The 24,579-nt window shown below is 44.7% G+C and overlaps 1 protein-coding gene across 1 annotated transcript in view; it reads left to right on the top strand.

Moving 5' to 3' along the window:
• LOC111960926 (astrotactin-2-like) overlaps positions 1–24,579 on the top strand; it is a 361,731-nt gene that overhangs the window by 234,977 nt on the left and 102,175 nt on the right. The window contains exon 15 of the mRNA XM_070442905.1: positions 8,683–8,945. Within this exon, the coding sequence (XP_070299006.1) occupies positions 8,683–8,945 (263 nt within the window). The remainder of the gene's footprint in view (positions 1–8,682; positions 8,946–24,579) is intronic.

Raw genomic sequence — 24,579 nt, 5'->3', positions numbered from 1 at the left:
AGGAGAGTATGGGTGCAGGTATAGGGTCACGAATCGGGAATGGGCCCAAACCATGCCTGAACCACCTCTGCATGGTGGAACCTGACATTGTCCTACACAATGACATAGGTGACCCTTTCACCTTGACAAGCCTGCTCAATTTAATTGAGAAACACAATGAGGTGTGCAGCGTTGTAGGATCCAAGTAATGGCCTACGTCCTACCACACCCTCTTCAGAGATAGCTGTGCACATGGAGATGTTTCCCCCACGTTGTCCAGGCACTTGAACGGTCGCCCGTTGGTCAATAAGGTTCCGCCCAAGGCGCCAAGTTTTGTCCAGGTTAAAGCCCACTTCATCAACAAAGATAAACTTGTGATGGTTCACAGCTGCATAAAGAACCATCACCTTCTATATTTTGGTTAGTTATTTTTTACAATACAGTTCCAATATGATATTGTGAAGTAGCATGTACATCAAATAGTAACAGTAATACAGTATATAGTGCTGTATCTGAACATACTAGGCCTGCAGTTGTTTCACCCAGTCGTTGTTTCTCTCAAAACGCACCAGGTAAATGTGTTTCATAGATACCTGGTGCCTCTTTAAAAGGTGAGCGATTGTTGGTAGGCTGATGGATGCCTCATTGGCAAAGGTGTCATTGTTCTCCTCAATGGCCTGCTTTATTTCAGACAGCCGTACTGTATGTCATTCCTGGCCCTCACCATTTCCACCTTTGCCCACTCCTGCTGGTCGGTCAGCACATGGCAACCACCATGGGGACTTCTGTAAATTCTGAGGGTATAAACAGAGTATACTGTCAATAGATCATACTGTAAGAATAGTGTAGCATGTTTTGTGAATTTACTTGCATTACAAAATGTAATTTACAGTAAATGAAATGGAAAAGCATAGTGCATATACTGCAGATTTACCGTCTTTCTTGGTGGAATGTTCTCATGATCGAATTGCCAGTTGATTTGTTCAGATTGGGGTGACCTTATCCGGCAGCCTCTGCCATGGTAAGGCCTCTGTTTACCACATGACCAATGATGATGGCCCAGACTTCATTAGACACATCTTTTCCATGCCATCTGCTTCCCTCTCTCTGACGGGTCCTATGGCCACCTCTTTGACCTGTTTGACAGGTCCTATGGCCATCTCTTAGATCTCTTTGATGGGTCCTATGGCCACCTCTTTGACCTCTGTTGGGGCCCATTCCCACTTCTCCACGGGCTCTTTGACTTATTCCTCTCCCTTGCTGTCTATTCTGTTCCATGTTGAAAGAAATGTGCTCACACGTGTTCACACACCCCCTTTTATATAGTGACCAATTGTGGTGGCCTCTATGTGAAATCCATTAACAATAACGAGTAGTCATTATGTATGGTTACAATGTGTAATACATGTCATTTAAATGTGTATACTTTGAAAAAACACACATTTAATTTCTGTAGTTCTCAAAATCCATATATAGTAGACAAACCAGTTTAAAATCAGACCGTTTACCAGACCGTTAAGTGATTAACCATTAAGTGCAGTTGGATTAAGTGATGGTCAAATGTCTTTAAACAAATGAGAACAGAATCATATGAAAGGTATTGTGAGCATTGCATTGTGAAAGGCAATTATTTTATATGAAAGCTATTTCTAGATGAAACACTGACTAGGTGAAAAAGGTACTGTGTGATTTTGTGTATTGTACCTAGTCAATTGAAAATGTGCTTAAAGATTTGAAATAACAGCCTTTTTGATGATCTGTTTTGAGTTTTGTACTAAGATTTGTGACATTTTACAACATACTTGTTAAAATAGTACCAAAGCGATAAAAAAACTGTAAATTAGTCAAAACAGGGTCATTTTACATCTGGCCAGAAGTTAATAAAAAAACTATCTCAACAGAGAGAAAAGTCCTCATGTCTGTTGCCTATATAGAATCCCTATACTTTAACGATGACAGCTCCTCCATCCTAGAGGGGGAGATCAACCATTTCCAGGCCCAGGGACATGTACTAGTCTGTGGTGACCTAAATGCCAGAACTGGACAGGAACCTGACACTCTCAGCACTCAGGGGGACAAACACCTACCTGGAGGTGACAGCATTCCCTCCCCAATATTCCCCCCTAGACACAACAATGACAAAACAAACAACAAAAATGTCTCACAATTCCTGCAGCTCTGTCGCAAGCTGGGTCTGTACATAGTCAATGGTAGGTTTCGAGGGGACTCCTATGGTAGGTACACCTACAGCTCATCTCTTGGCAGTATCACTATAGATTACTTTATCATTGACCTCAATCCAGAGTCTCTGCGTGTTCACAGTCAGACCACTGACACCCCTATCAGATCATAGCAAAACCCCAGTCTACTTGAACAGAGTAATACACAAGCATGAGGCATCACAGCCAAAGGAACTGCATAATATTAAGAAATGCTATAGATGAAAGGAAAGTAGTGTAGAAACCTACCAAAAAACTATTAGGCAACAACAAATTCCATCCCTTTTAGATAACTTCCTGGACAAAACATTTCACTGCCATAGTGAAGGTGTGAACTTGGCAGTAGAAAGCCTAAACAGAATATTTGACCTTTCAGCTTCCCTATCAAATATATAAATTGTCAAGCAGACAACCTAAGCAAATGAACAACAATGATACATGGTTTGATGAAGAATTCAAAAATCTAAGAAAGAAATTCAAAAACCTATCCAACCAAAAACATAGAGACCCAGAAAACCTGAGCCTACGCCTTCACTATAGTGAAATACTAAAACAGTACACAAATACACTAAGAAAATATGAACAGCACAGAAATCAGCTCAATGTAATGATATAGTAATCTATAGTGATACTGCCAAGGGATGAGCTGTATTTGAAGAATCCATAGAATCTAACCACACAAAGAGTTACCATCCAAAATGGAGATGTATGCATAAACCACTTCTCCAATCTTTTCTGCTCTATAACAAAGAACAAACAGCAAAAACATATACATGATCAATTACAAATCTTAGAATCAGCTATTAAATACTGCCAGAACCCACTGGATTCTCCAATTACACTGAATCAACTACAGGACAAAATACAAACTCTTCAACCCAAAAAGGCCTGTGGTGTTGATGATATCCTAAATGAAATGATAAAATATACAGACCACAAATTCCAATTGGCTGTACTTAAACTCTTTAACATTGTCCTCTCTTACATCTTCACCAATATTTGGAACCAAGGACTGATCACTCCAATCCACAAAAGTGGAGACAAATTTGACCCCAATAGCTACCGTGGGATATGTATCAACAGCAACCTTGGGAAATTCCTTTGCATTATCATTAACCGCAGACTCCTACATTTCCTCAGTGAAAACAATGTACGGAGCAAATGTCAAATTGGCTTTTTACCAAATTACCGTACGACAGTCCACTTATTCACCCTGCAAACCCTAATAGACAAACAAATAAACCAAAACAAAAGCTATGTCTTCTCATGCTTTGTTGGTTTAAAAAAAGCTTTTGACTCAATTTGGCATGAGGGTCTGCTATACAAATTGATGGAAAGCAGTGTGAGGGGAAAGGCATACGACGTTATAAAGTCCAAGTACACAAACAATAAGTGTTTCTCTTAAAATTGGCCAAAAACACAGATTTATTTTCACAGGGCTGTGGGCTGAGACAGTGATGCAGCTTGAGCCCCACCCTATTCTACATATATATCTACGAATTGGCGAGGGCACAAGAACAGTCTGCAGCACCCAGCCTCAACCTACTGGAGTCTGAAGTCAAATGTATACTGTTTGCTGATGATCTGGTGCTTAAAGCAGCACCTAGATCTTCAGCACAGATTCTGTCAGACCTGGGCCCTGACAGTGTACAAAAATAATGGTGTTCCAAAAAAGGTCCAGTTACCAGGACTATAAATACAAATTCCATCTAGAAAACTATCCCTAACTATCCCTAAAACACCAAATAATGCATGCAGAGCAGAATTAGGAGGATACCCTCTAATTATCAAAATCCAGAAAAGAGAATTCAAATTACAACCACCTAAAAGGAAGTGATTCCCAAACCTTCCATAACAAAGCTATCACCTACAGAAAGATTAACCTAGAGAAGAGTCCCCTCAGCAAGATGGTCCTGAGGCTCTGTTCATAAACACAAAAACAGAGCCCCAGGACAGCAACACAATTAGACCCATCCAAATCATGACAAAACAAAAAGATAATTACTTAAGAATTAACCAAAAAACAGAGCAAACGAGAATGCATCTCAATTGGGTTGAGGTCGGGTGATTGTGGAGGCCAGGTCATCTGATGCAGCACTCCATCACTCTCCTTCATTGTCAAATAGCCCTTACACAGCCTGGAGTTGTGTTGGGTCATTGTCCTGTTGAAAAACAAATGATAGTTCCACTAAGCGCAAACCAGATGGGATGGCGTATCGCTGCAGAATGCTGTGGTAGCCATGCTGGTTAAGTGTGCCTTGAATTCTAAATTAATCACAGACAGTGTCATCAGCAAAGCACCCCCACACCATCACACCTCCTCCTCCATGCTTCATGGTGGGAACCACACATGCGGAGATCATCCGGTCACCTACTCTACGTCTCACAAAGACACAGCGGTTGGAACCAAAAATCTCACATTTGGACTCATCAGACCAAATTACATATTTCCACCGGTTTAATGTCCATTGCTCGTGTTTCTTGGCCCAAGCAAGTATCTTCTTATTATTGGTGTCCTTTAGTAGTGGTTTCATTGCAGCAATTCAACCATGAAGGGCGATTCACGCAGGCTGCTCTGAACAGTTGATGTTGAGATGTGTCTGTTACTTGAACTCTGTGAAGCATTTATTTGGGCTGCAATTTCTGAGGCTGGTAACTCTAATGAACTTATCCTCTGCAGCAGAGGTAACTAACTATGGGTCTTCCTTTCCTGTGGCGGTCCTCATTAGAGCCAGTTTCATCATAGCACTTGATGGTTTTTGTGACTGCACTTGAATAAAGTTCTTGAAATTTTCCAGATTTACTGACCTTCATGTCTTAAAGTAATGACGGACTGTCGTTTCTCTTTGCTTATTTGAGCTGTTCTTGCCATAATATGGATTTGGTCTTTTACCAAACAGGGCTATCTTCTGTATACCACCCATACCTGTCACAACACAACTGATTGGCTCAAACGCATTAAGAAGGAAAGAAATTCCACAAATTATCTTTTAACAAGGCACACCTGTTAATTGAAATGCATTCCAGGTGACTACCTCATGAAGCTGGTTGAGAGAATGCCAAGAGTGTGCAAAGCTGTCATCAAGGCAAAAGGTGGCTACTTTGAAGAATCTCAAATATAAATATATTTTGTTTAACACTTTTGTGGTTACTACATGATTCCATATGTGTTATTTCATAGTTTGATGTCTTCACTATTATTATACAATGTAGAAAATAGTAAAAAATATAGAAAAACCCTTGAATGAGTAGGTGTGTCCAAACTTTTGACTGGTACTGTATCACATGCCTGACTTCTATTTTCCTACATAAGTAAAATCTGGAATATGCCTTTACTACCATTCATTCCAATTAGCTGCTATTTCCACCTCTTTCTGGAACTTTGAGGGTTCATGACAAAGCCCCTTCAGTAATTTAATAGGATTTTTATGGTTGTAATCATCCTACACACCTGTAATTAATGCATAAGGGATGTGTTAACCTGTGTCATGTGTAAGTTGTCTGCCTAGAATATCAGTGTATTTCATGGAGCATGTGTCTGACTGGATCACAGTGGAGCATATATTCCACTTTTCATACTCTCAATCCTATCTACGGCTTTGGGGTTAATGTTAACTTTCAGAAGTTATTGTCGCAGGTAACGGATGGAGTTGAAGGGGAAAGGAAGAGGGATGGGTGTATATGCGGCCGGCTATAATGTGAGCTGCTCTGCGAAGCCTGCAGTAAACCTGGGATAATCACAGTGTTTTATTGTGAGGGCCAAGTGATAACAGCTCCTTTCTGTGTTTGTGTTGAGTGCATGTAATTGGACTCTTAGGTCCACCCCTTGAGCCTGTTTACATAGGATGTAGAGGAGAGTATCCCTCCCCCTCCTCTTCCACTACTCCAGTCCCTTCACATTCTCTCTGCTCTGTAGCTGGGCCTGTGTGTCTGGAGCACATAGCATCACCACAACACCAGCCTATTATCAAACTACACATATAATACACTGTCTGATGATGTACCGTTTGTCTCACACACTTGCATGTGTTGAATGAAAGAGGAAATGTATCAACTGTCACGCAGCCCAATAAATACAGTACACTGAGTCCTCAAAACATTAGGAACACCTTCCAAATATTGAGTTCACCCCCTTTTGCCCTCAGAACAGCCTCATTTTGTCGGGGCATAGACTACAAGGTGTCGAAAGCGTTCCTACAGGGATGCTGGCCCATGTGGACTCAAGTTGGCTGGATGTCCTTTGGGTGGTGGACCATTCTTGATACACACAGGAAACTGTTGAGCGTTAGTTCTTGACACACTGAAACCTGTGCGCCTGGCACCTACTGCCATACCCCATTCAAAAGCATTTCAATCTTTTGTCTTGCCCATTTACTCTCTGAATGGCACACATACACAAACCATGTCTCAATTCTCTCAAGGCTTAAAAATCTTTCTTTAAACTGTCTCCTCCCCTTCATCTACACTGATTGAAGTGGATTTAACATGTGACATCAATAAGGGATCATAGCTTTCACCTGGATTCACCTGGTCAGTCTATGTCATGGAAAGAGCAGGTGTTTCTAATGTTTTGTACACTCAGTGTATATGTCTCATTATAGCTGGTGTTCCTTTTCTCTCTGTGTGGCAGTGGAATGTTTGTTTTTGCGTAGGAGATTCATTTAGAACTCTGTCACTGACTAGTGATCTTATCCTGAAAACATCCGATAATCTGCACCTGTGTTACATTTCTGCTTTTTCCCCATCTACCCCAGTGGAAGCTATTTTTCACTGATGTTCTGTGAGCTAGTACAGCTCGAAATGTGTTTGTGTGTATGAGGGATTGGAACCTGAAGGCATAACTAGCCCTGTACTTGGCTGGGCTTTTAAAGAGCTGTCGAGAAAGAAAGCAAGACTAGTGAGTTTTAAGAGAACGGACACACATGCTGATTAAGTTCACACACTGTATGTTTTCTTTTTCCTCTGTGAAATATTCCGAAGGCTGCACTAAAATGACTTTTACTCTAAGCTGGTCCCAATTACTCTACCTTGAAGAATGTCACTTTCTCTTTTTTGCCCTCTCCCTCCTGTAAAGTGTGGCTAGCACAAACCGTGTGACTGTGTGAGTTTGGCCTTTGGTTAGGGAGTAGCAAGCTAACACATCTGCATGTTATTGTGTTTATGCAGTGGTTCCCACCTCTGGCTCTGCCTGGTGTTCTCCTCCCCCTGTTGATTCAGCTCTAGCTCAGCCTTTTTCCTAGACGTCTGGATATGAGACGGATATGAGTCAGTTGATTGCTCTGCAATTGGAGTAAACCTGTAGGCCACATAATGGCACACAATGAGAGACTGAGGCTGGAATTAATTCACTCATAGTCAACCACAATAACATTACTCCTGTGCAGCAACATGTACAGTTTAGGTAATGGAACTACTTAGACAAGGTATACAGATTGAAAAAACACTACTCATTCTGATATACCATGAAAACATTCATACCCACTTGGTGTTATGAAGACCCCCACAATAAATACACTTTGGGAAGAATTAAGCAAAATCCTCCATAGCACATGATTAATATAATTTCCCCCCATCAGCAGTTTGCCGTAGTGTACATTTGATTCAATGTTGCCATTGCTGAGAGAGCCTCCTCTCTCCAGCCTGTCTGGTCTCTTCTCCCATCAACACAGACAGACAGCACATCTGCTGCCTCCGCAACACATGGCTGTCTCCTTCCCTCCATCCCTCCTTCCTTCCTTCCATTCATCCATCCATCCATCCATCCAGGGAAACACTCAACACTCAATTAACATTTCTCCCTGTTTCACTCCTTTCAAATGTAACATTGTTAGCCCGCTGGCACAGAACGTTATGCGCAGGAATTCCCCGTCGATGAGAAAATCAAACAATGCTTATTTACACTATGCAGGAATAAGTCATCACCCTCCGTTCATTCCCGGTGGAGGAGTTTATGACAATGAGGGATTATTTTGTTTGACCGCAATAGAAAGTAGATCCAGATGGCGGCACATGTGATGTGAGTGAGGCGGTCATGTGAAACTCAGTCAGTGGAGAGTGGAGATGGAGTGGATAGAAAGAAGTGAGTGCAGCTGTCAGTCCTGTGTTATGGCGATTCAGGACATGTGGCAAACATACATTGATGCAAGTTTCTGTGTGTCAGTCTATATGTGTTTGGATCTGGTCCTCTCATCGTTCAGACAACCTTCTATCAATAATGATAAGATCTCTCTTGCGAAAGAGATTTTATTTAAATGAGACTAACCTGTGTAAATAAAGCTAGATGAAAGATAAATTCACAAACTGTGTTTGAATTGGTAGGTGTTGCTCCCAACCACTGACACAGGGTCAGCTATTTCTCATAATGGTTAAGGTTAGGACTGATATAATTTGATGTTAGAATATAGACTATAATATAGAATATAGACCCTGTCCTCTCACTGTCTAAACATGCCCTCTCTCCTTCCCTCTCCTCTCCATCTCCCAGAGGTGACAGACCAGGGCAGCAGGCGCGAGCTCAAATCCATGCCCTTCATCAGCTACCTGTCTGGGCTGCTGAAAACCCAGCTACTGACGGAGGACCTGGTGAGCGGTGTGGAGATCCGCTGTGAGGAGAAGGGCAGCTGCCCCTCGGCCTGCCACCTGTGCCATCAGGCAGGCCGCGAGCAGCCCTTGCCCATCCCCGTCCTGCTGGAGGTCAGCCGCATCGTGCCCCTTTACAGCCTGGTGCAGGACAACGTCACCAAGGAGGTGAGGGGGGACGGTGGGAGGGAGGGATGGAGGGGTGGGATGGGAGGAGGGTGGGGAACCCTATACAGTCTGGTGCAAAGGTGAACTTCACCAAATAGGTGAGGATAGAGGGAGGGAGGGACGGAGAGAGGGGGAACAGAGGAAGAGAAGGATAGTGGGAGCAGAATAGGGATGATGGGGGGAGATTCCTCTATAATCTGGTACAGAACTACATCACCAAATAGGTGAGGGAGGGAAGGAGGGAGGCTGTGGAGAGGGAAGGAGGGAGGAAGTGGAGAGAGATGGAGGGAAGGAAGTAGGCAGTGGAGAGGGAAAGAGGGAGGCATTGGAGAGGGAAATAAGAAAGGAGGGAGGTAGTGGAGAGGGAAGGAGGAAAGGAGGGAGACAGTGGAGAGGGGAGGAGGAAAGGAGGGAGGCAGTGGAGAGGGAACTAGGGGAGGAGGGGGGCAGTGGAGAGGGAAGGAGGGAAGAAAGTAGGCAGTGGAGAGGGAAGAAGGGGGGAAGTGGAGAGAGATGGAGGGAGGGAAGTAGACAGTAGAGACGGAAGGAAGTAGGCAGTGGAGAGGGAAGGGAGGAAGTGGAGAGATGGAGTGAAGGAAGTAGGCAGTGGAGTGGGAAGGAGGAAAGGAAGTAGGCAGTGGAGAGGGAAGGAGGCAGTGGAGAGGGAAGGGAGGAAGTGGAGCGAGATGGAGTGAATGATGTAGGCAGTGGAGAGGGAAGGAGGGAGGAAGTGGAGAGGGAAGGAGAGAAAGAAATAGGCAGTGGATAGAGATGGAGGAAAGGAGGGAGGCAGTGGAGAGAGATGGAGAAAATGAGGGAGGCAGTGGAGAGGGAAGGAAGGAGGCAGTGGATATGAAAGTAAGGAGGCAGTGCAGAGGAAGGGAAGGAAGGATGGAGTGTGGCAGTGGAGAGGGAATGAGGAAATGAGGGAGGCAGTGGAGAGGCAAGGAGGGGGGTAGTGGAGAGGGAACTAGGGGAGGAGGGAGGCAGTGGAGAAGGAAGGGGGAAAGGAAGTAGGCATTGGAGAGGGAAGAAGGGATGCGGTGGAGAGGGAACTAGGGAATGAGAGAGGCAGTGGAGAGGGAAGGAGAAGGAAGTTGACAGTGGAGAGGAAAGGAAGTAGGCAGTGGAGCGGGAAGGAGAGGGGAAGTAGATAGGGAAGGAGGGAGGCAGTAGATAGGGAAGGAGGGAGGCAGTAGATAGGGAAGGAGGGAAGGAGGGAGGCAGTGGAGTAGAAAGGGGGAAGGAAGTAGGCAGTGGAGAGGAAAGGAAGTAGACAGTGGAGAGGGAAGGAGGGAGGCAGTGGATAGGGAAGGGGAAGGAAGTAGGGAGTGGAAAGGGAGGGGGTAGGCAGTGGAGAGGGAAGGAGGAAAGGAGCGAGACAGTGGAGAGGGAAGGAGGGAGGCAGTGGTGAGGGAGGCGGTGGAGAGGGAAGTAGCAAAGAAGGGAGGCAATGGAGAGAGATGGAGAGAAGGAAGGAAGCAGTGGAGAGCAGAATACGCTAGTGGGAGGACCTATAGGAGGACTGGCTCATTGTAATGTCTGAAATAAAATCAATGAAGGAAAGGAGGGAGGCAGTGGAGAAAGAAGGAGGGAAGAAAATAGGCATTGGAGAGGGAAGGAGGGAAGGAAGGAGGCAGTGGAGATGGAAGGAGGGAAGGACGGAGGCAGTGGAGAAGGAAAGAGGGAAGGAAGGAGGCAGTGGATAGGGAAGGAGGAAGGAGGGAGGGAGGCAGTGGAGAGGGAGGAGGCTAGTGGGAGGAGGCTCATTGTAATGTCTGAAATGGAATCAATGGAATGGTACCAAACACATCAATCACAACGTGTTTGACTCCGTTCCATTAATTCCATTCCATCCATTACATTGAGCCATCCTCCTACAGCTCCTCCCACCAGACTTCGCTGGTGGAGATGGATGGAGGGAATGAGGGAGGTAGTAGAGAGAGATGAAGGGAAGGTGAGTGGCAGAGAGGGGGCGATGGGGAGTTAAAGAGCTACGTCACCACGGAGGTGAAGGGAAAGGAGGAGGAGGAGGAGAGAGGGAAAGGGGGATGGTTGGGGATGGTTAGTGGAGGAGAGGTGAGATGGGGGTTGGGGGGGGGGGACAGCCACGTCTAGAATGATATCATGGAATAGGTGAAACAGGGAGGGAGAAAAAGGAGGGTGAAAAGGGAGAGATAGGTGGAAGTGTCAAGACAACAGTATAGTTTACTGGGTGTGAACAGGAATTAAAGCAATTTCATAGAATAAAATTATATTTCAATATAAAATAAACTGGTAAAAATAGATGTGCCATCTGGTCAAAGAGTTCATCCCAAAGTTCATTGTAACTGTACAGGAAATTAAAGAAAATGAAAATATTTTTATAGTTCCATGTCATTTCTTCACACACCCAGTCTTAATGTAGCTGCTTTGATAAGATTACAGTATACAGTATGTTAAGGACATTCTTTCAACACAGTGAACTTGACACAATCATGCTTGGCTGTAGATGTAGTTATCAAAAATCCCCCTAGGTGGAGCAAGTGGGTTACCTTTCAAAATAAACTGGTATATCGAGAAAGGTGACATCATGGTTTTCTCTTTTGGTGGGGATAAATGCAGAGAGTTGTGTGCGTGCATGTGATTGTGTATAATTTGATGGTTTTCCTTACTCTCTGTGGATTCAACTGTATTGTCTTGTCACGACTGTGTTGTTGTTCTGAGTGACGTTTCCCCCTTGAGAGGAGCCTTTGGTTATTAAACTGGACAAAAATATAAAAGCAACATGCAACAATTTCAAAGATTGTACTGAGTTACAGTTCATATAAGCAAATTTGTCAATTTAAGTAAATACATTTGGCCCTAATCTATGGATTTCACATGACTGGGAATACAGATATGCATATGTTGGTCACAGATACTTAAAAAAAAAGTAGGGGCGTGGATCAGAAAACGAGTCAGTGACCACCATTTGCCTCATGCAGCGCGACACATCTCCTTTCCATAGTTGTCAGGCTGTTGATTGTGGCCTGTGGAATGTTGTCCCATTCCTCCTCAATGGCTGTGCAAAGTTGCTGGATAATGGCGGGAACTGTAACACTCTGTCGGACACGTCGATCCAGAGTATCCCAATCATGCTCAATGGGTGACATGTCTGGTAACCATGCAGGCCATGGAAGAACTGAGACATATTCTGCTTCCAGATCCTTGCGACATGGGGCTGTGCACTATCATGCTAAACATGAGGTGATGTTGGCGGATGAATGGCACGACAATGGCCCTCAGGATCTCGTCACGGTATCTCTGTGAATTCATACCATAACCCCACCGCCACCATGGGGCATTCTGTTCACAACGTTGACATCAGCCAACCGCTCACCCACACGTGGTCTGCTGTTGTGAAGCCAGTTGGACATACTTCCAAATTCTCTAAAATGGCATTTGAGGTGGCTTATGGTAGAGAAATAAACATTAAATTCTCTGGCAACAGCTCTGGTGGACATTCCTGCAGTCAGCATGCAAATTGCATGCTCCCTCAAAACTTGAGAAGTTTGTGGCATTATTGTCCCCAGGACAAGGTGCACCTGCGTAAAGATCATGCTGTTTAATCAGTTTATTGATATGCCACACTTGTCAGGTGGATGGATTATCTTACCAAAGGATAAATGCTCACTAACAGGGATGTAAACAAATTTGTGCTCAAAATAAAAAGAGAATTAAGCTTTTTGTGCGTAATGAACATTTCTGGGATCTTTTATTTCAGCTCATGAAACATGGGACCAACACTTTACATGTTGCGTTTATATTTGTGTTCAGTGTAGATACACTATATATACAAAAGTATGTGGACACCCCTTCATGTAATCTCCATAGACAAACATTAGCAGTAGAAGGGTCTTACTGAAGAGCTCAGTGACTTTCAACGTGGCACCTTCATAGAATGCCACCTTTCCAATAAACCAGTTCGTAAAATTTCTGCCCTACTTGAGCTTCCCCGGTCAACTGTAAGTGTTGTTTTTGTGAAGTGGAAAGGTTTAGGAGCAACAACGGCTCATGCCGCAAAGTGGTAGGCCACACAAGCTCACAGAACGGACCGTCAGTGCTGAAACGCATAGCGTGTAAAAATCGTCTTCCCCCGGTTGCAACACTCCCTACCGAGTTCCAAGCTGCCTAAGAACTGTTCGTTGGGAACTTCATGAAATGGGTTTCCATGGCCGAGCAGCTGCACACAAGACTAAGATCACCATGCACAATGTCAAGCGTTGGCTGGAGTGGTGTAAAGCTCGCCGCCATTGGACTCTGGAGCAGTGGAAATGCTTTAACTGGAGTGATGAATCACGCTTCACCATCTGGCAGTCCGACGGACGAATCTGGGTTTGACGGATGCCAGCAGAACGCTACCTGCATCAATGCATAGTGCCAACTGTAAAGTTTGGTGGAGGAGGAACAATTGTCTGGGGCTGTTTTTCATGGTTCGCGCTAGGCCCCTGAATTACAGTGAAGGGAAATCTTAACGCTACAGCATACAATGACATTCTAGACAATGTTGTGCTTCCAACTTTGTGGCAACAGTTAGGGAAAGGCCCTTTCCTGTTTCAGCATGACAATGCCCCCGTGCATAAAGCGAGATCGATACAGAAATGGTTTGTCGAGATCGGTGTGGAAGAACTTGACTGGCTTGCCCAGAGTCCTGACCTCAACCCCATTGAACACCTTTGGTATGAATTGGAACGCCGACTGCGAGCCAGACCTAATGGCCCAACATCAGTACCCGACCTCACTAATGCTCTTGTGGCTGAATGGAAGCAAGTCCCCGCTGTAATGTTCCAACATCTTGTGGAAAGCCTTCCCATAAAAGTGGAGGCTGTTATAGCAGCAAAGGGGGACCATATTACTGCCCATAATTTTGGAATGAGATGTTCAACGAGCATGTGTACACATGCTTTTTGTCATGTAGTGTACCTGAAGATAGTAATTTTTTGGGAATCTCAACCCTAAGGTGATTTAGCTGAGGGTCTGGGGCCGCTTGATATTTAGTTTACCACGTCATCCCTTGTCTTGTGGAGAGGGAGATGCAATTGGGAGGTCCACTGCACTGTGGTGTGTGTGCGTGTTTGTGTATATGTATTTGTGTATGACTCACCTGTTAACTGGCCTGCATTGGCTCTGGCTCAAAACTGATGAGTTCCGTGCCCTCACTCATAGACACACACACACACACACACAGAGACAAAGACACACACTCTGCAGAATCCAATGTTTGTCCATAAACGTCCAATTCCGAAGGTTAACTTTATTCATTAAGGTTTGGGATAGGGTTAAAACAAAACAAATATAGGGATTAATTACGAATGGTTAAGGTAAGGGTTAATGTTTGAGATAGGGTTAAAGGTCCAACACAGCTGTTTTTGTCTCAATATAAAATAATTTCCTGTTAACAATTAAGTAACTTTGTGTGATTGTTTTCAATAAAAATGGCCATAAAGAATCAGAAATTACTTCTTAGTAAAGATTAACTTCTCAAGCTAGAATTGTGCGAGGACTGTCTGGGAGTGGTCTGAGTGGGGAGGAGAAAACTGAAAATTATGTCTGTTTTTGCCAGAGAGGTTTAGAACTCTCTTTTCTATTGGTCTAGTGGCCTGTTTTGAAGACATCTCCTGACGTTCTGCTTACCTGGACGGACGTCGAATTTCACAGTAGATCTTGAGCGAACTGGCTGCACAGAGATACACACACAGAGAGAGACACACACACAGACACATACAGCACCACCACCACCACCAACGAGACCATACCGGTCCATGCTCCCCCAATCAAGCATCTAATTACCCTGCCTGACTGACATTACAGCAGGCAGCACAGCAGCAATATCACACACACACACACATGCACAACAACAAAGATCTCAGCCTGTACGTGCCACTCATAACAAGCGCCTTTCTCAGCCACAAAAAAAACAAGCACAATCAATAGCAGACAGCCCCTAGTGGGCTCTGTCGATACATAACCGTGAGGAAGAGCAAAGTGTCCTCTTTTTCTCCCCCCTCTTCCCTCTGGTGTTCTGGGGACAGGTGGGGAGGCAGACTGCGGTGGATCGCTGGCGAGGGATTATTAGCTTGTTATTGATGTCATCGACCCTACGGAGACAAGCCAGTGCTGCTGTTCTTGGCCGGCTCTCTCAAAGACTCCTGCTTCTATTAGCATAGCAGACACAATGGCCTGGCCATGCATCGCTACTGCACAATAGAGACAGTCCCCTAATTGAGACTGTGCCTTGTGTTTACCCCCCTCCCCCACCCCGACTTAGAAATAGATGGCCATGCAAAATGCTTTCACTAAAATGAGATGAGATTCCATCAGCACAATAAAATAAGGGAATCAGGGTTGTCTATTGTGAAGCGAAAAGGAAAGGATGTTGTCCCTACTCGTGTGCCTATGTGTATAAATCCAGTTTGTATCTCCAGCCATGCATAACTACCTGCTGCTCTCAATGCCTAGCTGCCGTCTAGCATCGGCTGCTGCTGCCCTTACTGCCTCTGACGAGGATTGTCATGTTCCTTCCGTCAATCTGCCCATTACAGAGGTAGACAGGTATTATGTTACTATCTGGAATTATCCATCTGTCTGATTTCTCGAAAACAGCCCTACAGGAAAAATGGGGTGAAGGATTAAAACAACAAATTGTCTGTTCAGGGCCTTCTCGTGTATCAGTTTGATCCTGTTTTCATCCTGGCATTGACATGGCATTCACTGTCCCCCTCCTCACCTCAACAACTCGGGTTCCAGGAAATCATTTTTGAGAAAGAGAAAGAAATAGTCACTCTCTGACTTTGTCTCCAATGCTATGATTACGACAGGGCTAGTTTAAGGATTTGACAAAGAAAAGAGGAGGACAAAAACATTGTTCTTTGAAGCGGTTTTTCATGACATGTTATCTACAAGGTTTATCTCCCAGACGGATAATGACAGAGCCCTCTTACCACCTCTGAGGAAGTGTTGATTCAGGCCTGTTATGAATGTATGTTTCATAACCCCAGATCCTACCCCACACTGAGACTATATCGTACCTATCCTGAGCCCTAACAATAAGCAGTTAGCTATTCTCCCCCTAGAAGAACCCTCCCCTGGCCCTGTTTCAGTGACGGAGCCCAATACCTCAATGGATAAATAAATAAACTCGTGCCAGTAGAGGTTGCCAGCAGGCCTGTGTCCTGCACGGCCCTGATTGAATTATGGCAGACCTTTTGAACAAATTGGCTGTGAGGCTAATGACTCAGAACGCTGTAAATTATGCCGAGTGSCCCCCCCCCCCCCCCCCCKACTTGGCCCTCCCACCACGACACCCACCCCCCACGTATTTTTTTGCTTTCGTAAATGCCGTGTCCTGCACGAGGTGGAGTTCAGACGCAGGTTTGGATCATGCAGCCTCCTTAAATGTGTTCATCTCAGGGTTTAGGGAGAATTAATGAGTTTACAGAGGCGGCCGCTCAACTCTTGTTTTTTTGTGTGCTTTCTGCTGAATCCGAGGAGTTGGGGGTGAGTGATGGGATGAGTCTGGTGATGGTGTAATTGAATGAAAACTGTATTTGTTTGGATGTCTTCTTCAAAAATGCCCCCCGGAAACTGTTTACCCCCAAGTGCACCTAGGCTGCAGAGTTATCCAATAAGCTCTAAGCCTCCCTAAGAAAGGTTACAACAACAGACCTGGCTACTGCCACCTCTAGCTATAATTAGTCACCCCCCAAAAAAGTGTGAAGCCACCGCTTTTGACCAAATTGATTTATTTGAACACGAACAGGCTAGAAACCCACAACACAATGCCATTCAAGTTGCCATTAAGCCCGTATCAAATTAGCTTAGAGCATCCTAAGACCAGCTTGGCTCTCCTAAAACTCAATATGGGCCTGTTATAAGGGTTCCCTAGTGACCTAGCTTCCACCCCAGCCCCCATTAACCCTCCTGTGAACCACCCAATGTCCACTAGTTCCTGGAAGTCCTCCATTCGATGGAGTTCCTAGAAACTGGAGATATAGATGTTCGATCCATTTTTAACGGTATTAACCTGAGTGATCTAGAGAGGTCCTCACCACACCGCACCTCACCACTGTCAAATGCTATGCTGCTATTCTGCTCCTCGCTGACTCTCACCACCCCGTATCCTCCAATAAATCAATAGTGCGGGCCAGCTGGCTAGTGTTGTCACATATTAGCCAGAGAAAATGGACAGTAATGTGGCTGGCGTAGATTAGCCAAACAGATTAATATGCTACGAGGTCACCATGATCCCCTGCTCTTCTTGTAAGTGACGATGGCTTTCTACGTAGTGAGTCACACCAGGGTGCCACGCTGTCTGCTGGCTAGTGTGATATGAGAGGATCTGGTGGCGTGGCCCCAAGCAGGATAGGCAGTACACTGCCTGGGGCCATCCGGCAGAGATATATCACACTGGTCAGAGTGGAGAAGAGTGTGTAGAATTGAATCAAATCAAATGAGTGTTCATGAAAATGAGTGTGGAATAGTAGAATGGAAGTGTTAAGAGGGACAAAAGAACCCTGACTCTGAAATCTATAAGTTATTGCTTTGTCATGAAGGCATTACAATAAAGTGCTACACCCTTCTGGCTATTAAAGGCCCAGTGATGTAAAAAAAAAAACATGATTTTTCTGTGTTTTATATATATTTCCACACTATGAGGTTTGAGTAGCACTGTGAAATTGTGAAAATTATGATTATGCCCTTTTAGTGTGAGAGCTGTTTGAAAAGGCCGCCTGAATTTTCTGCCTGTTTTCTGCCTTCACCATTTGGTAAATTAGTTAATAGACCAATACAAAAGAGAGTTTCAAACCTCTCTGCCAATAACATCTGGTTTTTAGTTTTCCCTCTTCACTCAAATCACTCCCAGACAGTCCTAGCAGAATTCTTGCTTGAGAAATTGATATTTGCTAAAAAGCTATGTTGGTTTCTTTTTTTACCATTATAATTGAAAACAATCACAGTAAGGTACTCAATTGTTACCCAGAAATGATTTGATTTTAAGATAAAAATGGCTGCATTGGAACTTTAAGAAAATGTGTCCTTTGTTCTACTTATGTTGTTAGCATACAATCCCACCCCCTTAAGGTGGCCTCCCTGTCTGACACAGGGCATTTTTCATGAAGTGCAAAGCAGTGGGATATCGCTTCCTCCCCACCCCACCCCCAGTAACACTTTCCACAATTTATATGGATTCATCAGTGTTCTGGGAAGAGCATAATCTACTGTTAGTCAATACAGGATAGTGTATCATCCTATCATCCACTGCCATGCAATGACTCGACTAACGGGATTGGACAGATTTTATTTATTTATTTTTATTTATTTATTTTTTTTCACCTTCATTTAACCAGGTAGGCCAGTTGAGAACAGGTTCTCATTTACAACTGCGACCTGGCCAAGATAAAGCAAAGCAGTGCGACAAAAACAACAACACAGAGTTACACATAAACAAACGTACAGTCAATAAATACAAAATAAAATAAAAATAGTCAAATCTATGTACAGTGTGAGCAAATGTAGAAGAATAGGGAGGTAGGCAATAAATAGGCCCTAAAGGTGAAAATAATTACAATTTAGCATTAATACTGGAGTGATAGATGATGATGTGCAAGTAGAGATACTGGGGTACAAAAGAGCAAGAGGGTAAGTAATAATATGGGGATGAGGTAGTCGGGTGTGCTATATGCAGATTGGTACAGGTACAGTGATCGGTAAGCTCCTCTGACAGCTGATGCTTAAAGTTAGAGAGGGCGATATAAGACCCCAGCTTCAGAGATTTTTGCAATTCGTTCCAGTCATTGGCAGCAGAGAACCAGAAGGAAAGGCGGCCAAAGGAAGTGTTCGCTTTGGGGATGACTAGTGCAATATACTTGCTGGAGCGTGTGCTACGGGTGGGTGTTGCTATGGTGACCAGTGAGCTGAGATAAGGTGGGGCTTTACCTAGCAAAGGCTTATAGATGACCTGAGCCAGTGGGTTTGGCGATGGATATGTAGTGAGGGCCAGCCAACGAGAGCATACAGTTCGCAGTGGTGGGTAGTATATGGGGCTTTGGTGATAAAACGCACGGCACTGTGATAGACTGCATCCAATTTGCTGAATTAGAGTGTTGGGGGCTATTTTGTAAATGACATCGCCGAAGTCAAGGATCGGTAGGATAGTCAGTTTTACGAGGGTATGTTTGGCGGCATGAGTGAAGGAGGCTTTGTTGCGAAATAGGAAGCCGATTCTAGATTTAATTTTGGATTGTTGCAGGGGGTGCTGAGATGTTGGTCAGGGTAGGGGTAGCCAAGTGGAAAGCATGGCCAGCCGTGGAAAAATGCTTATTAAAATGGTGGTGACAGTGTTTCCTATCCTCAGTGCAGGAGGCAGCTAGGAGGAGGTGCTCTTATTCTCCATGGACTTTACAGTGTCCCAATTTTGGGGGGGATTAGTGCTACAGGAAGCAAATTTCTGTTTGAAAAAGCTAGCCTTAGCTTTCCTAACTGACTGAGTGTATTTGTTCCTGACTTCCCTGAAAAGTTGCATATCGCGGGGGCTATTCGATGCTAATGCAGAATGCTACAGGACGTTTTTCTGGGGTGAACCAAAGGCTGCATATGTTCTTAGTTCTTTTGAATGGTGCATGCTTATTTAAGATGGAGAGGAAAGCACTTTTGAAGAGCAACCAGGCATCCTCTACTGATGGGATGAGGTCAATATCCTTCCAGGATACCCGGGCCAGGTCGATTAGAAAGGCCTGCTCGCTGAAGTGTTTTAGGGAGCATTTGACAGTGATGAGGGGTGGTCGTTTGACTGCGGACCCAGTACGCACACAGGCAATGAGGCAGTGATCGCGGAGATCCTGGTTGAAGACTGCAGAGGTGTATTTAGAGGGCAGGATGGTCAAGATGATATCTAAAAGGGTGCACATGGTTACTGATTTGGGGTTGTACCTGGTAGGTTTCTTGATGATTTGTGTGAGATTGAGGGCATCTTGCTTAGATTGTTGGACGGCCAGGGTGTTAAGCATGTCCAAGTTTAGATCACCTAACAGTACGAACTCTGAAGATAGATGGGGGGCGATCAATTCACATATGGTGTTCAGGGCACAACTGGGGGCCGAGGGGGGTCTATAACAAGCGGCAATGGTGAGAGACTTGTTTCTGGATAGGTGGATTTTTAAAAGTAAAAGCTCAAATTGTTTGGGCACAGACCTGGATAGTATGACAGAACTCTGCAGGCTATATCTGCGGTAGATTGCAACTTCGCCCACTTTGGCAGTTCTATCTTGTTGGAAACTGTTATAGTTAGGGATGGAAATTTCAGGATTTTTGGTGGCCTTCCTAAGACAGGATTCAGACATGGCTAGGACATCCGGGTTGGCGGAGTGTGCATAAAAGTGAATAAAACAAACTTAGGGAGGAGGCATCTAATGTTAACATGCATGAAACCAAGGCTTTTACGGTTACATAAGTCAACAAATGAGAGCATCTGGGGAATGGGAGTGATGCTGGGGGCTGCAGGGCCTGGGTTAACCTCTACATCACCAGAGGAACAAAGGAGGAGTAGGATAAGAGTACGGCTAAAGGCTAAAAGAACTGGTCGTCTAGTGCGCTCGGAACAGAGAGTAAAAGGAGCAGGTTTCTGGGCGCAGAAGAATAGATTCAAGGCATAATGTACAGACAAGGGTATGGTAGGATGTGAGTACAGTGGAGGTAAGCCTAGGCATTGAGTGACGATAAGAGATGTTTTGTATCTAGAGGCACCATTTAAGCCAGGTGCGGTCACCGCATGTGTGGGGGGTGGAACATAAGGGCTAGCTAAGGTATATTGAGCAGGGCTGGAGGCTCTACAGTGAAATAAGACACAAAGTACTGACCAAAACAGCAATAGAGAAGGTATATTGACGTTAGGGAGAGGCATGTGTAGCCGAGTGATCATAGGGTCCAGTGAGTAGCTAGGCGAGCTGTAGGCATGGCGATTCAGACAGCTAGCAAGCCGGGGCTAGCAGCAGGCTAGCAGATGGGCCTCAGGGGAACGTCGCAACGGGAGAGTATGTTGAAACCCCCTTGGATGGTTACGTCGGCAGACCAGTCGTGATGGATCGGCGGGGCTCCGTGTCGGCAGCAAAGGGTCCAGGCCAATTGGCAGAAGAGGTATTGAAGCACAGGAATTATCTGATGGAAATCTTCGGCTAGCTGGGAGAAGGGCCTAGCTTGAGGTTAGCTCCAGGCTAACTGGTGCTTGCTTCAGGACAGAAACCCCCTCGGACTGTTACGTTGGTAGACCAGTCGTGATGGATAGGTGGAGCTCCGTGTCGGCAGCAAAGGGTCCAGGCCAATTGGCAAAAGAGGTAATCGAAGCCCAGGGATTGCTTGATGGAATCTCTTCGGCTAGCCGGGAGATGGGCCTAGTTCGAGGCTAGCTCCAGGCTAACTGGTGCTTGCTTCGAGACAGAGACGTTAGACAGGAGTAGCCACTCAGATGATCCAGAGTAAAGGTTCAGAGCTTGCGGTAGGAATCCGGAGATGTGATAGAGAAAAGCAGTCCGATATTGGGTGAGGCGGGTTGCAGGAGAGTATATTCAGTCCGTAAATGGAAAATTTTATTTTTTTAAAAAGAACACAAATATATACTAAATATATACGAAGAAAAATTATATATACAAGGGACGGGAAAAAACAATCAAAACAGACATCCCCACTGCTACGCCATCTTGGATATAACAGGATGCAGTTCTGCCCCGTGTTTTAGCTGCATGCAGAATTGTGCCAGGTCATGTGGAGGGATTGTCCTGTGTCACATATTTTGTTATATTCTAAACATGCTTGACTTATTAACACTTCCCATGTATCCCTAAAAGGCTCCTGTCTGTTCTGTTGTTGTTTTTTGGTTGGTGTTACCTCAGTTGAGACTGGATTGCATTACTCTTTGAAACGTTAACACAGGGCCGTAATCGGTTTGAAACGTTAACACAGGGCCGTAATCGGTTTGAAACGTTAACACAGGGCCGTAATCGGTTTGTCTATGTTTCAGTTGTGAGTGCAGCTGTGCAGTCAAGCAAGGCCGGCCAGAGCTGGGGTCTCCGCCCAGCCTCCCACAGCATTTGAGATAATTTCTCATGTTTGTCTATGAGTCTGCATGCATGTGCTTCCCAAAGGCTTCCTGTTGTGTTTGCTGACGGCCTGGTTCCCATTGACTGAGGTGCGGACTGTAGAGGAGTTAATTCTCTCTCTCTCTCTCTCTCTCTCTCTCTCTCTCTCTCTCTCTCTCTCGTCTCTCTCTCTCTCTCTCTCATCCTCTTCTCTGTACTCTCTACACCTTCCTCTTCCCTCTTCCTCTCGCCACTCCGCCCATCCTTCATCTCTTACGACCAATACTACTCTCCTAGTTCTATTTGTCTCCCCCCTGCTCGGTTCACCCACCTGTGGATTCGGATAAGCGGGTTATTCTCTTCTTCTCTCGTTTCTGTTCCGTCGCGTCTTCTTCTCTCCTCTCCTTCTTCTCTCTTTCTCTTTAGGCTCTGTCTTATTGGTGATTTGAAACGTATATGCTGCGGTGAGTCTTCTTTATCTTTTGCTCCTCTTTATCTCATTTTCTTCTCTTCTGCTCTTGCTTGTCTGACTGTGTGAGGCGATATACGTCAGGTCTATTTTACCAGATGTCGCGTGGTGTCTGGATGGGTTAATTGGGTGTGGCAGGCAAGTGAAATGCTACAGCTTTACTTCTGCTAAGTTTTGCGTCCTCTTTCTTCTCTCTCATCGGTGCTTTTGTTCGTTCTTTCTATTTTCTTTTTTTCTCTTCTTTTCGTTCTTCTTGTCTCTTCTCTTCTTCTTCTTTCTCTTTATCATCTTCTTCTGCGTCTCTACATTTCTCGTCTCTCTATCATCCATCCCGTTTCGTCTTCTCTTTCCTTCGCTCATCTTCTCGGATCGCTCTTAGGTCACTCGACTGTTCTCATCTCGGCGCACGGATAGCTATTAACCGGGTGTTTCTGTTAAGATCGGCTGGTAGAACTTGACAGCCCCTTTTACTGTATGCTACAACGCGTCTGCGCTCATGGACCGGTAAAGAGTGAATGATGCTGAGAAGAATCCTCCGTTACCCGCTGTCGGTATGACGGGGGTCCCCCACTCCAGACTGACAGGTTTTGCTAGCTCTCCCACGTACCTTCCGCTTATTACAGATTTAATCTCTCTTGTGGCTGACTCATCACCGTCTTCAGCACGTTTATAGGAGCCAGTATTTTGCGCCGTACGCTCGCGGCCTTCTCTCTCTCTTCTCCTCTCTCAGCCAACAATCAGCCACAGGTTCGGCATGGGATCTCATTATCTCAAGAAATGCAATCACTTTCATCCCCATTTAATTTCTCTAACCTTGTCTGTCACTCTCAGGAAAGTCATTATATGGTTGCTGTGGATGGCAGTGTTGGCTAGGGCCGAGTGCGCTCCCCCCTAATATGGGTTCATTCTGCTGGCTCATTTAGAGGGGGTTGTGTTGGAGAGTAAATAGGGGGAAAGACCTGACTGACTAACGGCTGGAGGCCTGTTGATCCTATACGGCTCGCTAGAGGCAACCCAGCCTATCTCCCTTACATTACACTAAAAGAATACACACTGTCTTCTCCTTTCTCAGTTTTTCTCTGGCTCTGTTTTTTAAATTCCGTTTCCTCTCCTTTTCTTTCTTTCGCTGTGCTTCAGTCATTCTTTTTTCCTCTCTCTTTATCTCTTGCTGCACAGTCTGTCTTGCTGCTGCACTGTCCAGAGCTGGATCCACAGCACTAAGTGAGTGAGGCTGGGGAACTCAGTTTCCATGAGCTTTTAGAGCTAACGATGCTACCGTAGTTTCATGGGATGCCAACATCGGCTTCTGGAGGCATTCCATTCTCAGTGTCTGCCTCTATATGGCCTGACCTGGTTTCATCTCGATATCCATATCAAATACTGAAATTCACATCACAAATCATCTTTGGTGATTCTCCAGTGAAAGAGAATGACCACATCTGCTTGTGTGTATGTAGGTTGTTCTTAAATTGCGATGGCATTTGGCCATGACATTTTGGGGGAAAATATGTTAATTTATCTATAATTATTTATTTTGGTTAAGTTTATTTGGGTACATCTTCCCATTCTAAATCAACTAATATGGCAACTTTTGACTTAAAATTATTTTAACCATTCTCAAAAAATGTATTTGTCACATGCTTCGTAAACAACAGGTATGGACTAACACTGAAATGCTTACTTATGGGCCCTTCCCAACAATGCAGGGAGAAAAGTAAAGCACGTAATAATAAAAGTAGTAATAGATACACAATGAGTAATGATAACTTATATATACAAGGGGTACCAGTACCAAGTCAATGTGCAGGGGTACGAGGTAATTGAGGTAGATATGTGCATATACAGTTGAAGTCGGAAGTTTACATACACTTAGATTGGTGTCATTAAAACTTGTTTTTCAACCACTCCACAAATTTCTTGTTAACAAACTATAGTTTTGGCAAGTCGGTTAGGACATCTACTTTGTGCATGACTCAAGTAATTTTTCCAACAATTGTTTACAGACAGATTATTTCACTTATAATTCACTGTATCACAATTCCAGTGGGTCTGAAGTTTACATACACTAAGTTGA

This window comes from Salvelinus sp. IW2-2015, linkage group LG4q.1:29 (assembly GCF_002910315.2).
Source record: "Salvelinus sp. IW2-2015 linkage group LG4q.1:29, ASM291031v2, whole genome shotgun sequence".
NCBI lineage: Eukaryota > Metazoa > Chordata > Actinopteri > Salmoniformes > Salmonidae > Salvelinus > Salvelinus sp. IW2-2015.
This window is presented reverse-complemented; position numbering and strand designations above follow the sequence as displayed.